The 15,406-nt window shown below is 32.9% G+C and overlaps 1 protein-coding gene across 2 annotated transcripts in view; it reads right to left on the bottom strand.

The window, feature by feature from the left end:
• Nucleotides 1-1,063: 1,063 nt before the first annotated feature.
• The window catches only part of QSER1 (glutamine and serine rich 1), a 79,761-nt gene continuing 65,418 nt past the window's right edge, over nt 1,064-15,406 (bottom strand). For both annotated transcript variants that reach the window (XM_061151412.1, XM_061151405.1), the window contains exons 9-13: nt 14,185-14,322; nt 11,945-12,042; nt 8,313-8,465; nt 5,921-6,016; nt 1,064-4,686 (exon numbers count right to left, since the gene is read on the bottom strand). In XM_061151412.1, coding sequence (XP_061007395.1) covers nt 4,546-4,686; nt 5,921-6,016; nt 8,313-8,465; nt 11,945-12,042; nt 14,185-14,322 — 626 coding nt within the window. In that variant the 3' untranslated portion in view covers nt 1,064-4,545. The remainder of the gene's footprint in view (nt 4,687-5,920; nt 6,017-8,312; nt 8,466-11,944; nt 12,043-14,184; nt 14,323-15,406) is intronic.

The following is a 15,406-nucleotide window of genomic DNA, read 5'->3' as shown; positions in this document are numbered from 1 at the left end:
CATACGTAACCTAAATTGATCAATAATCCAGATAATTTGTTTCACTTAGGAATGTGCCTTTCCATTTTCATTTAAACATGAGTGTCTCTGAAATTCAGGAATTCACTTAAAGTTATACCACCGAAAAGGGACAATACAGTAAAGGCTTAAATCTTATGACCCAGCCCATACTGAAAATTAAGGCTATGTTTTAGGCTGATGTCAAGATTAAGTAGAGAGTGATTTATATCTTTTTTTTAAATATCTTTTTAAAATTCATTTTTTGTATTCAATTTTTTTTTGTACAAGAATGAGTAGCTTTATTATTTTTCTGGTAACAAAAATATTTCCACATGGAAAGCAAAGAAGTATCCTCTTTCACATTTTCCTTGAGAAGGTCACCTTAAATAATTGAGTTTAAGAGAGCTTCTCTGAGATATAAAGTGTATTTTTAAAAAGATGGGTGCAGCAGTCAATGGGGTCGCAAAGAGTCGGACACATCTAAAACTTTTTTGATAAAGACTTATTCCTGTACTGTGTAAAATAAACCAAGGAATGAAAAGTGCTTTATAATAAAAACTAATTAAAACCTAGCAAATATGCTGACAACGTTTTTCACTGAAATACTTAACATTTTAAAATATTTACATAAAAGGCAAAATCTTATTACTTTGAAAAGTAAAGGATCAGTCAAGACAAAAATCCTTTTTTACCTACTCAACAGTTTACATAGATAATTAAAAGTATCTGGATATTAGGAATCGCTTTTAGCTATGCAGTGTTTTCAAATAAAACTTAGAAATCACAGAATTTATAGTTCTTTATAGAAGGAGAAAGGCTCAGAGTCATATCTCAACACAGAAAGTCCTAAGTACTTTCTGATATTGTCAGCTGAAGCTGAATAATTCATCAAATATTGACTTAATCATTTGAGAAAATGATGGGTGGGCCCTTTACTATTTTCACCTAATTATTTAGGACTTCGTAATGTGTGTTGAATCTATAACATGATGATACATGAATAATACAATACCTCAGTTTTCAATTCTTAAAAACAAAAGAACCAAACCCCAAAACATTCTGATTTTGTTGTTTAAAAAATTGTTTTCATTTTAATGATCTGAGTTAGTAACAAACAAATATACAAAATTGTCTTTCACATTTCCGTACATTGTATTATGGACCACTTAAAACTCTGGACTACAAATGCAGGTTTCTTTGTAACCTTAACCTCAATTATTGTCACTTATAAATAACGGTGATTTGAGAAAACATGCATTTGTGAACACAGATGCCAAAAGTCGTACATGTAAGTTAATGTACAACTAATAGTGTACATTGTTCATTTGTGCAGTTATGTGTCAAGCGTAATTGACACAGAAGCAGTTATCCTGGAATTTTTCACTCTTTGAAAAGTATTTCTGAGAAATAGATGGAACTACAGTTTAAAACAAAAATTATATTCTATAAGATACAATAAAATTCACAACGTGCACATCTGAAGCAACTTCTGGGACCCAAAGCTGATTCAATAACCCTGCTGCCATATTAGTTTTATGGGTGTATCTCCAAAGTCACAGGTTGGAAAATAGCTGTTTTAACAAAAATAAATACATATATTAAAAGGAAACTGAGACTTTGCAAAAACAGTAAGGGATGTGTGAGTCACCTATAATTTTCACTGTTTTAGAAACTAGACAAAATTCAGAAATTTAAAGATAACCTGAATATTTTCTAAGCCATTTTAAATTTAGATTTTTCTATCTCATCATTGTTTTCTATTTGATAGTATAATACAAAAGTGGGTAGTTTCTATTGTTTACTATAATTCATAAGTCATTATAAATTTATGACTTCATTAGATCAATTAAGTAGAAACTAGGTCATCATGAAAATGGGAATAAGGAGGCCCCTTCTCTAACCACTAATCTGAACTAGGAGTAAATACCAAAACAAAATGATTTTTTTAAAAATAGTAAATTATGTCTAGGTTTCTGTAGGTACGAAAATCCAATCTTTCTTAAACACGTTTTCCTGGGTTGTGGGAACATGTGCTTTATCTCGAGCTCTATCTACGACCTAAGCCTATTTCTATATTACACATTTCAAACTCCCTGGCAAGGAATGTGAATGCTAACCAGCTAGGTATTTATTCAGTTTCATACAAAGAAAGGACTTGTGTATGGATGTGATAGTAATAGTCCCACTTCACTAAGGCCTGAGTTTGATGTCTTTGCCTATGCTATATGGATCAAATGAGAGAAGATGGTGCAAAGTAACTGGGTTTCCTTCAGGCAGTATCATAGACTTGGCCTCTGGTTTAATGAAAACACTTGTTTTCTAATATGAATACAACTGCAAACAACTGAAGGGCAACTGCCATTGGGAAGGAAATGGATTATTTTGTACAGGAAACAAGGAATGTCTCTGTTTTCCATGGGCCTTATGATGAAGGAACTGTGGCTAGTGATTTCAAACTTGTACTTCAAGAGTTACCTAAATGCAGGATGGCTTTTAAAAATGTTTAAATCATTAATAATTCAGGCAAATAAGCTGTGGGAAGTAACATAAAGACGTATACTTACAACCCTACATTAGGTGATGTAGTTCTCTACTCTGCACTTTGGAAATGAAAGAAACCAATTCTGTCCAGAGTCAGTATCAGAAAGAAATATGGCTGCTTCCTACTGTTCTCCACTTAGCAAAATTAATTTTATGCTGCTCTCAGTGCTGACACTCTCTTATTGGAGTTAGGCAAAATGTATCTAATAGGTTACTTTTGCTTTCAAAATAAGCTGCCTAAATGTTCAGAAATGGAACATTTAATTCTTGAGAGAAATTTCTGTGATTATCTTGTCTAACAACAGGTATAAGGATTGTTAGATTAAGGATTATTGCTTTCAATAAGATAACCGTCAAAAATAAATATGTAAGCTTAACTCAAATACTCCATTTCCACCCAATGCTACTTTGTTTGATTCTCAAATCAAGTTACATGCTACCTTTAATTCTTTGCCAATTTACTGAGGTTTTAAGTGTAAGAAGTTGGCCTGTTAACTCAAAATCAAGACAACAGCAATAGCCACGTAAGCATGTCTTATTTGGGCACTGAGCAGTAACACTGCTTTTTTGATAGGACTTAAGGCACTAAATGGTGGTAAAATAAACACAAGTATGATGATTAACAACTTCTTTAGAATCCTAAAAAAGGAGATCGCTTAGAAGGACACTAGTAAAAAATTTTTTCTCAAACAAATAAGGCATCCTGTTGGCAAACACAAATAAAAACAGAAGGTCATGTTGAACCTAATACATTCACGGTCTCAGCTAAACTACTTGAAGAAACACTAGCTATCCAACTAAAGAGAGCTACAATAGCATGTATAAAGGTTGGAAAGGCACCAAAAGGAGGATTCTACCACTTCCAGTTCTAAGAGTCAGGTCAGCTGTGTTTAACACTGCATGTAGTCTAATTACAAATTTCATTCTTCAAAATGTAGAATGTGGTTAATTTTAATTTTGACAAATCAGTTAACCAAGTGCTAGTTTACTAAGAAATTTATTTTTATGAATTAGAAAATGACTGCAGTGTCTAACACAACCCCATTTATAAAGCTAAACTAATTCTAGTACTGAATGCATATTCTGGAAAACACTGAAGTAAATCTGTATAAACAAAGAGGGTTACCTCAAGATAAATTCACAATAGAAATTCAACATATAACTAAATAAGATTTACTGAAAATAATGAATAGTGTAGTACAGATACATCAAACATAATTATAACCACAACATTTTCCTTGTGAAAAATACAACTATTAGTGAAATAAAATGTACAATTGAAATTTTTTCCAAAGGAAAAATGGTATAAAGGAAAATACTTTTCTTTTGAGATAGGGAAAATAGTATGTCATTGTTTTTTCATCACCATATAATTTGACACAAAAAGCAGTCATAGAATTGCACCAATTCCACATCCAGTTTCCTGAACATGTTAAGAGTAAAAGTTCATAAAGCAGAATGCCGTTTCTGAATTTTACATTTTTAAACTGATGATATTCTCATACAGAATGTCACATCACACCAGATCTGCTTACATAATGTACAGTACTTTCCATTTTGTGGTCAGACATGAAGATAAACATACGCTTTCTGCCACTTCTCTTTCATTCTGTTGTTTGGTCAGAGTCAGGAAAAAAATAATCAAGTTACTTAAGTGTTATCTCTCTAGCAATAAAGAAAAATTATATTTAGTGCATGCTTCATCATTTGTCAAAAAACATTTCTGAAAATAAAACTCAGTTACCCAATGGTTTACAAAATAGAAAAATCATTCATCAGGATAAAAATGTGGTGACATTTAGGTTCATTTCCAAAGGACTGACTTCCTTGGCAGCACCACTGTCTTTTAGCAGAGGCCATGATGCAAGTTCATGGTCAAAGCAGGCGTGCCTACACAAGACCACTGCTTGACATTCAATTATCTGAGGTCTCCAGACCCCCTTTGACCACCTGCCTCTGCCATCTCATTAATGCCAGAAAATAGATGGAATTTTTGTGGCAATGTTAGGAACATTTCTGCTGCACATGATTTAAAAGTTCTCCAAATTTTTCAAATAGGTCTTCTACCCATTTTACATTTTTCATACAAAGCTGAACAATTTCTTCCTGCCCTAAATCTTCATTTTTTTTCTGCACAGAAGAAATCTAAAATGAAAAGAAATACCAAATTAGTTTATACTTATCACTTTATAAGCTCTTCACAAGGGCTCACTGTTTCTCTACCCTGAATGAAAAGAGGATTTAAAAATTTGCCAAGTACCAATATTTTAAAAAAATTCCATCTGCAGAGAATGACTCTCTCATATAAATTTGAGTGGTCTAAGCCTATCATTGTCAGCTCCAAGGGGGGAGGGAGGAAGGCTAGGAGAAGTGGTTCAAACTTTCTCAATTCCGTCCAATTGTGTTAAAAGTGGAATAACAAATTTTGGGGTCAGTTCTTGCATTCCAGAGCATTGTAAAAATAGCCAACATACACTATGTGACCATATTTACTTTCTCCTTTGCTAGATAGAGTTTAGATTTATGCACATTTTTCAATACCAGATTATTATCAAATACATGATTGTACAGCCTTGAGCCAACTTAACCCTTTTAAATTAAAAAACTGATAATGCTTGTCAAAAAAGGTGTACAACCATTTAACCTCTGATGTTAATCCTTATATCCCATCCATCATGTGGTATGGTCATATATAATTTCTGAGCAACTTAAATTATGATACTGAAAAGATACAATTAAATTTTAACTATCATTTCTTCACACCAAGGCACAAACCCCCCATTTCTCTGCAATTAACTGGGATAAGGTCATTCTGGTGATAAAGAGGACAGCAAGATATTCAAAGCAGTGACTGAAATGAATTAATTAAACAGGATGATTATACATTATGAGAGAAGAAAATGCAGTAAAGTGCCATTTATCATGGCAATGTGAAACAAGTATAACAGTTTAAAAACATTACCACTCACAGGTCCTATGAGAAGCGGTGAGCCTCAGATTAATCTGAGCACAGCATTTAACAGAGAGAGCACAGACACATACTTTAAAAAATTATTTCTGACAATTCTCTTTAAGGCATTAAAAAATACTGCAGCTAACTAGTACATACAACAAAAAAAGAAGCAGATTCACAGATAAAGAGAACAAACTAGTGGTCACCAGTGGGAGCGGGGAGGGGCAATAGGAAGGTATAAACTACTAGGTATAAGATAGGCTATAAGGATATATTGTGTAATAGGGAATAGCGCCAATATTTTGTAGTAGCTGTAAATGGAATGCAACCTTTAAAAACTGCATATAAAAATATTGTAGCTACAATCTTCTTAAAGTTCAAGAAAACATACATTTCTTTTATAAGAAGATAAAAAAAAGTAATTACCTCATCTTTACATATCAGATAAACATGATATTTATAATGATGGAGTGAATGATACAAAGAATACAACTGTATTTTCTCTGGATCAACAGCAAACTCCTATAAAAAGAAAATAATTTAAACACATTTATTTCGTAGAGCATCTGAACTAAGAATACTTTTATGAAAATATTAGAGCAAAAGTCTCAATGGAAATCTTAAAAGACTCATATGGCTAGTATTAATATGTATTAATATGGACAAGATGCTTATTCAAAATTAGAATTTAAATTATATTTTAAAATCTTTATTATTTTTTTCTGAATATAAGTATACTATTTCCAAAAAGTTAAACATTATAGAAAAGTTTAAATAGTAAACATAAAAGATGACTTACAAGGTAAAAGAATTCTATAATGTCTTGTTTCAGAGGTAAACAATGTTAACAGCATGTTATATATTCTTCCATGTTCCCCCCATGTATAACATGTATTAATAACACTAAATTTTGTAATGGGAAGGAGATCATACTGTACATATTGTTCCACAATTTTGTTTTTCATAACTTTTTAAACCTAAACAAAACTTGGATATCTTCAGTTTATTAAGCACTGCCCTCACTCCCCCATAGAAATTGAGAGCAAGGATTTTGGACCATTTTTCACTGTTGTATTCTTCATACTTATAACTATGTTTGGGAAGCTACAGGAAGTAAAAAATTTTTTATTGAAAGACTGAATCTCTTCTTTTTAAAAAGCACACAGTATTACATTATCTGGGTAGCTCTTTATTCAGTCTCACACTGGTGATCTATATTTGAAATTGTTCTTATAAACAATTCTACAATGAGCAAAGGCATATGGTTTTATGTATTTATGAATGTTTCTACAAAACATTATTTTTCCCCTACAAAACACATTTTTGATGGGTAATCGATATGTCACTAAACTGCTTTCTGAAACAGCAAATAATTTAGACTATGTTTGAAAATAAATGAATTCCAAGTTTAATAATTTTACAGATATGGAATACTGATTCTTATGCAATATGTGCATACTCATTTATCTGTATGCATTTGTATTCAATGACATACAAAAATATTAAAAATATAAGCATGGAATAATTATCAGTCTCATTTAGAAAATTTGTGAGCACTCACTATATGCCAGATACTGTGCTAAGCAATGGAGAAAAACCAAGAATGAGTCCCTGCTCCTGTTCATTCCTCCTGAACACACTTCACATTTAACAACAACAGAGTAAAATATTTGCTTGTTTAGTGATACATTAACCACAGTACAGATTTTGTTCAAATTTCACAAAATATTATGCTAGTGTCCATTATTTGTTTTCATACCTTAGGCAAGACTCCGTATTGTATTTAATTGCACTGAGCAGCTTCAGCTGCATGCAACAAATTCTGGTAAATTCTCTTTTCACTTTCATTCTATTACAAATATTTTCTAATTTTCCTTGCTATAGCTTCTTAGAGATACCCATCATTTAAAAGTGGATACTTAATTTCTAAATATAAGAGATTTTGTTTAAAGTATCTTTAATATTAACTTCTCATTTAAATGCTTTCTTCTTTGCAATCACTCTTTGTGTTTTTTTTCAGTCAAGGATAATTGCCTTACAGAATTTTGTTGTTTTCTGTCAAACCTCAACATGAATCGGCAATAGGTATACATACATCCCCTCCCCTTTGAACCCCCCTCCCATCTCCCCCCACCCCACCCCCCTAGGCTGATCCAGAGCCCCTGTTTGAGTCTCCTGAGCCACACAGCAAATTCCCGTTGGCTCAGTCTAATTTTACTGAGACTTTCGATGGCTAAGTCAAAGATCTCTCTCAGTAAATGTCACACTGCACTTGAAAAAGTATGGGCTATTTTCAAATATCTTTTGATACTGATTTCTAACATAATTTCACAGTAATAAGAAAACAGACGCTGTATGATTTCAATACCTTTAGACCATGAAATTTTTGCACCCTGTTTTATGTCCCTAGATATGCTTCAGTGTCTCCTAGTTTATAGCCTATGGGAACTTGTATAGAATTTGTATCTTACTGTGTGAAAACTGAATAAATCTTAATTATGTTGAATTGGTTCACAGTGCTTTTCAGGTCTATTATATTCTCCTACTTCTCTGTATACTGATTCTATTAATTTTTGAGAATTTGATATTGAAACTCCAACTAAAAATCTTAATTTATCTACTTAAAAAATAACTGTCATATATAGTTGAACTATATATAACTTTGCTCTGTATTTTCCAAGTCTCCTGTAAATGTGTTATCATACTTTCATAATTTAAAAAAGTTAAAATTAAAAAAACTTGCTTGTTTCAATGTCTTAAGTAGGATTTATATTAACAAGTGAAAAATCTGTAATTACATCAATCAATATATACTTACTTGTGCAGATTTAGTAGTTGTTTTAGAAGTTCTTAGAGTTTTTTTATTATAAGCTTTGCCATTCATTTTGATTTTAGAAATAGCAGATCCCCCACTTTTTGCTTTAGAGTCTCGAGTAATTATTGTTAGTTCAGGAAAACTTTCCAAGGCATTCTTGTGAATAAAGAAGAAGAACTGATGTTAGAAAAAAGTGAGCTTGACTATCTCCAGCTATTGAAAATTTATTTTTTTAATATAAAAGTATAATCATACATGTACATATATACACAAAAAATATATGTGGGAGTTACTGATGGGGTGTGGTAAATATATACAATATATACCTACATACATACACAAACATACATGGGGTGTTACACATGGTCACAGATTCTTGGTAGCTCCTCCCATCAAGATATAGAACCTATTTCCCCACCCCTTGGATATGAGCCAACATTATGACCTGATTTAAGCAACAGCATGTGACACTGTGGGGACTCCTGAATGAGGCAGAGTGTTCCTTCTAGTATTGTATCTTAGGCTTCAAGTCAAGGGGAAGGACAGCTGTAAGTTTCAACTGTTTATAAACAGTTTCAACCTTCAAGGTCACTCTTTTTCAAACTGTATCGGTTCTCTGTGACCCCTCAAACATTTCTTAAACAAATAACTTAATTTTTAAAACAAAAGTGTAGAAGTGAACTGTTTCATTTAATAGAAACAATAGAACTTTCAGCATCCTCTATCAGAATGAGCAATTAGTTTCTAGCTTCACTCTCTTTCTTAGATTATTTGTGCTTTTATTATATACTTTTGTGCTTTCCATATAAAACACATTCAGGTTTGAAAAATTCTGGACCCAGAATTACTCCTTATAACAAATGGAACTTAAAGAAGATGCTCAAGATGATTGAAAATAAATGTATTTCAGAGGAAAAAAAAAATTATTAACTTCAAAAGGCTTTAAGATTCCTAAAATTTTCAAAATCATCACGGGAAAGAGTAGTAACTGTTTCTAAAAATAAAATATTTTATAATCTACTATTTATAGTATTTTACATCACATCATTCTAACTTTTAATACTGTGTGTATATTTTGACTTTGAAATACAAATTGCTATAAATGAAAATTATCTATCATAGACATCACTATTACCATTTACAGTTACATTAAGTAACTATAATTTCAAAATTAGAAATTTTGTGTTTTTTCTATGAAAACAAGAATATGAAAAATTTTTAGTTGTCCACCATAAACTACTGCATAAGACTGAAATACCTACTAAGTCTACTAAATTCCAAGTGATGGCTTTATTTTAACACAAGTCTTTAGGGAACTGGCTCAACATTTCTGAAATGGTTTGCCAAAACTGGTCATTTGTAAGATTTAGTAAATATTCACAGAACATAATCTGACAATATTTCATTGCCAAAAACATGGTATCTCCCCACAAACTATTTCATTTGAAGATAGCAGTTAAACAGAAAATCCTGGATTAGGAGTGAGCAGAACAAATTCTTAGCACTGGTTATCTTACTAACTTCTGAATTTCTTTTTTCTCCTCTGGAAGTGTATGTCAGTGAAGATTACAGGATGACTAGTAGAGTTTGATGTCACTGAACCTCTGATCGGGCTTCCCAGGTGGCACTAGTGGTAAATAACCTGCCTGCTAGCCAATGCAAAAGACTTGAAAGATGTGGGTTCAATCCCTGGGTCAGGAAGATCCCCTGGAAAAGGAAATGGCAACCTGCTCCAATATTCTTGCCTGGGAAATCCCATAGACAGAGGAGCCCAGTGGGCTGCAGTCCTTGGGGTTGCAAAGAGTCAGAGACGACTGAGCACACACACTCTAACTGGCTACAACCTCTAAATCAGTCTCAGAGCATTAATTTTCACCTACCTAAGATGAAATTGATCTTCACTTTTACATGGAGTTCAGATAAAATAGGGATGTGAGAAAGCTATACAAATCACCCAAAGGACTTGAAAACTTATGTCTACACATAACCCTTCACACAAATTTGTCTGGCAGTAATTCCCAGGACTAGGAAGCATCCAAGTTGCCCTTCAGTAGGTGAATGTATAAACTGTGGAGTATTCAGACAATGGAGTATTATTCAGGCTAAAAAGAAATAAGCTACTAAGCCATGAAAAAGACATGGCAAAAACTTAAATGAGTATTAGTAAGTGAAAGAAACCAATCTGAAAAAGTTACATACCATATTATTTCAACTATATGTAATTCTGGAAAAGGTAAAACTATGGAGTAAAAGTAAAAAGATCAGTCGTTGCCAGAGGTTAGGGGAGGGAAAGGGATGAACAAAGCAGAGGATTTGGGGGCAGTGAAACTACTCTGTACAATACTATGATAGTGGATATGTTGGTCTAAATTAATGGAATGCACAAGAGTGAACTGTAAGGTAAACTATTGACTTTGGGTTACCATGATATGTCAGTGTATGTTTATCAGTTGTGACAAATGTATCATTCTGTGGGAGAAGATGGTAATGGGGGAGGTTATTCATGTGTGGGGGCAGGGGATACTTGGAAATTGTACTTTCTGTTCAGTTTTGCTGTGAAGCTAAAACTGCTCCAAAAATATAAAGACTGTTTATAAAAAAGCTATACAAATGTATTAAAAAAACTTCTCTTGAGTTTAGATGTAATCAAATGATTCTAGATGTTACATGTTACACTTTGAATAAGAAAAGCTGGAAAACTTTTGATTACTCAGTAGATTCTATGATAAATTTTCTGACTTTAGATTAGCTTTTTGTTGTTCTCTATTTCTGATAATAGATGGACTTGATGGACATGAGTTTGAGCAAGCTCCGGGAGTTGGTGATGGGCAGGGAAGCCTGGCATACTGCAGTCCATGGGGTCGCAAGAGTTGGACATGACTGAGTGACTGAACTGAATTTCTGGTAATACCAAAAACCAATTTACAGTGCCAAGATATGTTAACAGATGTATAATATCTCCTACCATTATGTGAAGATCAATTTTTCCTTAGACACTGGGTAAACCAAGCAAATAAAGGGAATTTTGATAACTGCTATGGCCAATTCTAAGTGTAGATGAAATGTGAAATTTTAAAAAAGGCTTAAAATAAAAACAAGATTGGAATACAGTAGTTTAAGGGAAGCATTTTTGAAAACATTTGAAAATTATAATATTATATATAAGGAATACTACATGAATATAAGGGCTTCCCAGGTGGCTCAGTGGTAAAAAATCTGCCTGCCAATGCAGGAGATGCGCATTTGATCCTTAGGTTGGGAAGATTCCCCTGGAGAAGGAAATGGCAGCCCACTCTAGTATTCTTGCCTGGGAAATCCCATGAACAGAGGAGACTGGCGGGTTACAGTCTATGGGGTCGCAAAAGAGTCAGACACAACTTAGCGACTAAACAACAAAAGATGAACATAAAAACCTGAAAAATGAATTTAAGCAAAGAAAAACAAATGATAAACATTAAGAATGTACTTAATAAAATAAAAAGACATTCAGACAAGACTCACAATGAATAAAAATCAAATTTTTGTTGGGTAGACAACTTTATAAAACTGAGAATGACTTCCAAAATATTCTTTCCTGTTATGTTGAGGACTATAATTGCTACTGAGTTTGCTAATAAACCATGTGAAGGAAATACCTTGAATGACTGATCCAAATGAAGATTCAAAAGAAGTCTCTTTCGGTTATCATTCAGCATGCTATCTATTTTTTTCATATGAGGCAAAAGTAGCTCATCTAAAACAAGATAAGAATTTGTTGTAACAGGATGAACTAGCAACACAAAACCTTGTTAGAAATACAGCTTTTCCTCAAAACATTAATAGACTGACATTAAATTCATGGTGTAAAGTATTGATTTTAAAATATTGCACACAAGGTTCTTTTTTAACAAAAGTTAGCTTTAAAAAAAAGTTTACAATAGCTAACTGAGAAAACAGCAGCATACTATGATGAGAGAACAGAAGTCCTGGGTTTTAACCCCAGCATTAGAATTGATCAACAAACTGTCAAACTGCCTAATCTCTCCAGACTTCATTTACCAAGTGAACGATAATAATATTTCAAATCATTTTTTTTTCAATAAAATACTGAGTATGATATTCTTAATTCACTGTACTTTGGGGCAAAGGATAAGTAGGGGGCAAGAAAAAATAGTCAAAATTCAGTTTCAAATACACAAGGAAAGAGTCAAAATAGTTATTTTAGAAAAAGAAAAATACATTCAGAGTATAAATTAATTACTTTTGGTGCTATAGTAAATAGATTAGGTTACTACAAATTTATGAGCATAGCAACATTTTATAATACTAATTATCTTTAATGACCTTTCTGAAAATGTATATATAAACCCTCAGAATCTGGTTACTAATTTCATAGCTAAATAAAATGTCTCTTTATATCTGGAAAATAAACACAAGCACAGAGACAGCAAAAGAACACTTTCCTCAAGTTGAAGAAAAAGTCCTCAGTAAGGAATGCTGTTCAAAGTCACCACAACACACCTGATAGCTTTCTTTTTATCTTTCCAGTAGTGATTAAGTCTATTCAAAATTTACATTTTACAAAAACAAGTTTTAAACATTTGTGCATTGTTTTGAAATATAACCATTAAAATCTATCCCCTTCATTTTAAACGGAGAAAAATAATTTTTTAATATAATAGGAAAAAAATCATTTAAAATACAACTACCCAGAAATGACCACTATTAAGAAATGTATATTTTATGATGCAAGGAGTTCTGATTGACAGAGAAAACATTTGCAGGCTCTTTGTTACTGTTTCTGATTATATGATCAAAAAAGCAAGACTAGAAATTAGAAGACTTTGGATTTAATCCTTTTTCTGCTACTTGCAAGTTGTGAGCTCTTAATAAGCAAGTCACTTAACCTTTTTAAGCCTCACTGTCTTTACTCCAAAAATGGCTAAGTTTTCTGGGATTATGGGGAATAATGTATGTCAAAGTATATATGGAAATAATAAAACAGTTTATATCATTAGGCACTGCTGTTGAAGTATATTGTTACTATTTATTCATTGTTACTATCTTTTTGATCTTACACTTGTTCAACTCATTCTGATAGAAGGATAATGGGAACTGGCTCATTAATCCTTTCATTCTCTTAATTGTCCCTGGTGAAAGCTGTAGTAGCTGAAGGGTAAATATTAGTGAGCAACATTAGATATATGAATTATTAGCTTATTTCATATGTCAATTTCATCCCCACTTTACCAGAAGAAAAAGTTACTAGAGGAAGAGTAAAAAGGGAATAATATTAATAAATATAATCCAAGGCATTTATGGTTTTACTGCTAATTGATTAGAAAATATTTACTCTGTGATGTATCTTTTACTAGACATAAATATACAATTTAATCTTTATACTACTGTTATCTGCTTCATCTTTCCAATTATTAGAAACCAGAAATATAAAAATTGATTGAAATCTGGACCTTCTACATAATATAGATACTTAGTGAAAATGTTATGAGTATGAAAAAGATTCTAGGATTTAAAGAAACTAGTAGGTAGTTAGTCACTTAGTCGTGTCCGATGCTTCTCGACCCCATGGACTGTAGCCCACCAGGCTCCTCTGTCCATGGAATTCTCCAGGCAGGAATACTGGAATATTCTCATGAGGAGAAATCAATAAAAATATATTTAATATAAAATTGTTCAACTATTCAAACAATTCATGAAAAGCTATGACCCTAATGAAATATAAAGCTGTATTTATAGAACCAATATATCAATAGTTTATTAACTGACAACATATAGGGTATATCACAAAAACCACATATTAAACATATAACTAACAGAGAAGAATGAAAAAGATCTGGAAAGTACTGCCAAAAAAGTATTACTTAGCAGACTGTACCATTGCTCTTCTCTAAGGCTTGCATTGTGTCAGGATCCAAAGCAATGCTGACAAGCAATTCCATGTAACTCTTAAAGGTTTCCTTCATTGCTCTTGTGTTCAAAAACCGAGTGACAAAGGGAGCTGGAGGATCAAACTCTGGGAGGGAGAAAAGAGGAAATATTAAAGATTCCTTTCTGACAACTTTAAAAACACGTCACCCAACAGCAGGTTACCTACAAGCAGATAAAAGGTTGTAGATAAAACTTCTTCAAAGTCAAGGTTCTCCCACTCTGCTTTTAAAAACACTTCGAATGAGAGATTCTCAAAGCTGGTTGTGCCTATCACAATCACTGGAGAGCTTTGAAAACAAAACAAAACAAAAAAAACAGACTGCTGGACTTACTAAAACGAATCTGGAGTGGTAATGAAGCTTAAATGCTACACTTGAAGAAAAATTCCCAGGAGAAGGAAACGACAGCCCACTCCAGTATTCTTGCCTGGAAAAGTCCATGGACAGAGGAGCCTAGCGGGCTGCAGTCCATGGGGTTACATGACTGAGCATGTGTGCACGAGGGTGGGGGGAGATGGGTTGGTAGCAATAAAGTGGTGGTAGAACTAAAAAAAAAAAAAAAAAAATTCCCAGGTGCCTCCGAAGTCCAACACCAGCCCAACATTTGGAAACATTTGCCCTTGTAGGGACCTGTTTCCCCTCCCCTGGCCCTACCAGATATCCACTGCGAGGTCGTGCTACTTCAAAATTGGATGATTTTTCTAGTATTTAATTAGTAAAGAAACCATAAAACACCTAATGTATGAGTTAACATATACATATCTTTTCTTTTTACTTCTACACTTAAATTACTATAAAATTCTGGTCTAGAGAGTCAAGACATATTTTAAAAATTTTTAATGTAAACACAATCTGTATAAAAAAAATTTCACTCAAATTCAACAGTAAGAACTGCAAGATTAGAGGAGTGTCTTAAGTTTTACTTTTTTATTCAAATACAGAACTATCATCACAACCTTTAACAGGGGCTCTCTCTCTTTTAAGAGTCTGGTCCAAACCCTTTAGGGTCTCCCCAACAACCCTTTCAGGGGTCTCTGATGTCAAACTGTTTTCCTAGTAATATTAAGATGTTATATACCTTTGTTACTCTATTGACATCTGTAAAAGTAATGCTGGGTAAAACATCTGTAGGCCTTTCTGAGCATGAACTGAGACACTGACAGCAAACTG

The sequence above is a fragment of the Dama dama genome, chromosome 1, assembly GCF_033118175.1.
Source record: "Dama dama isolate Ldn47 chromosome 1, ASM3311817v1, whole genome shotgun sequence".
NCBI lineage: Eukaryota > Metazoa > Chordata > Mammalia > Artiodactyla > Cervidae > Dama > Dama dama.
The sequence above is the reverse complement of the archived record's forward strand: the minus strand, read 5'-3'. Positions and strand labels throughout refer to the sequence as shown.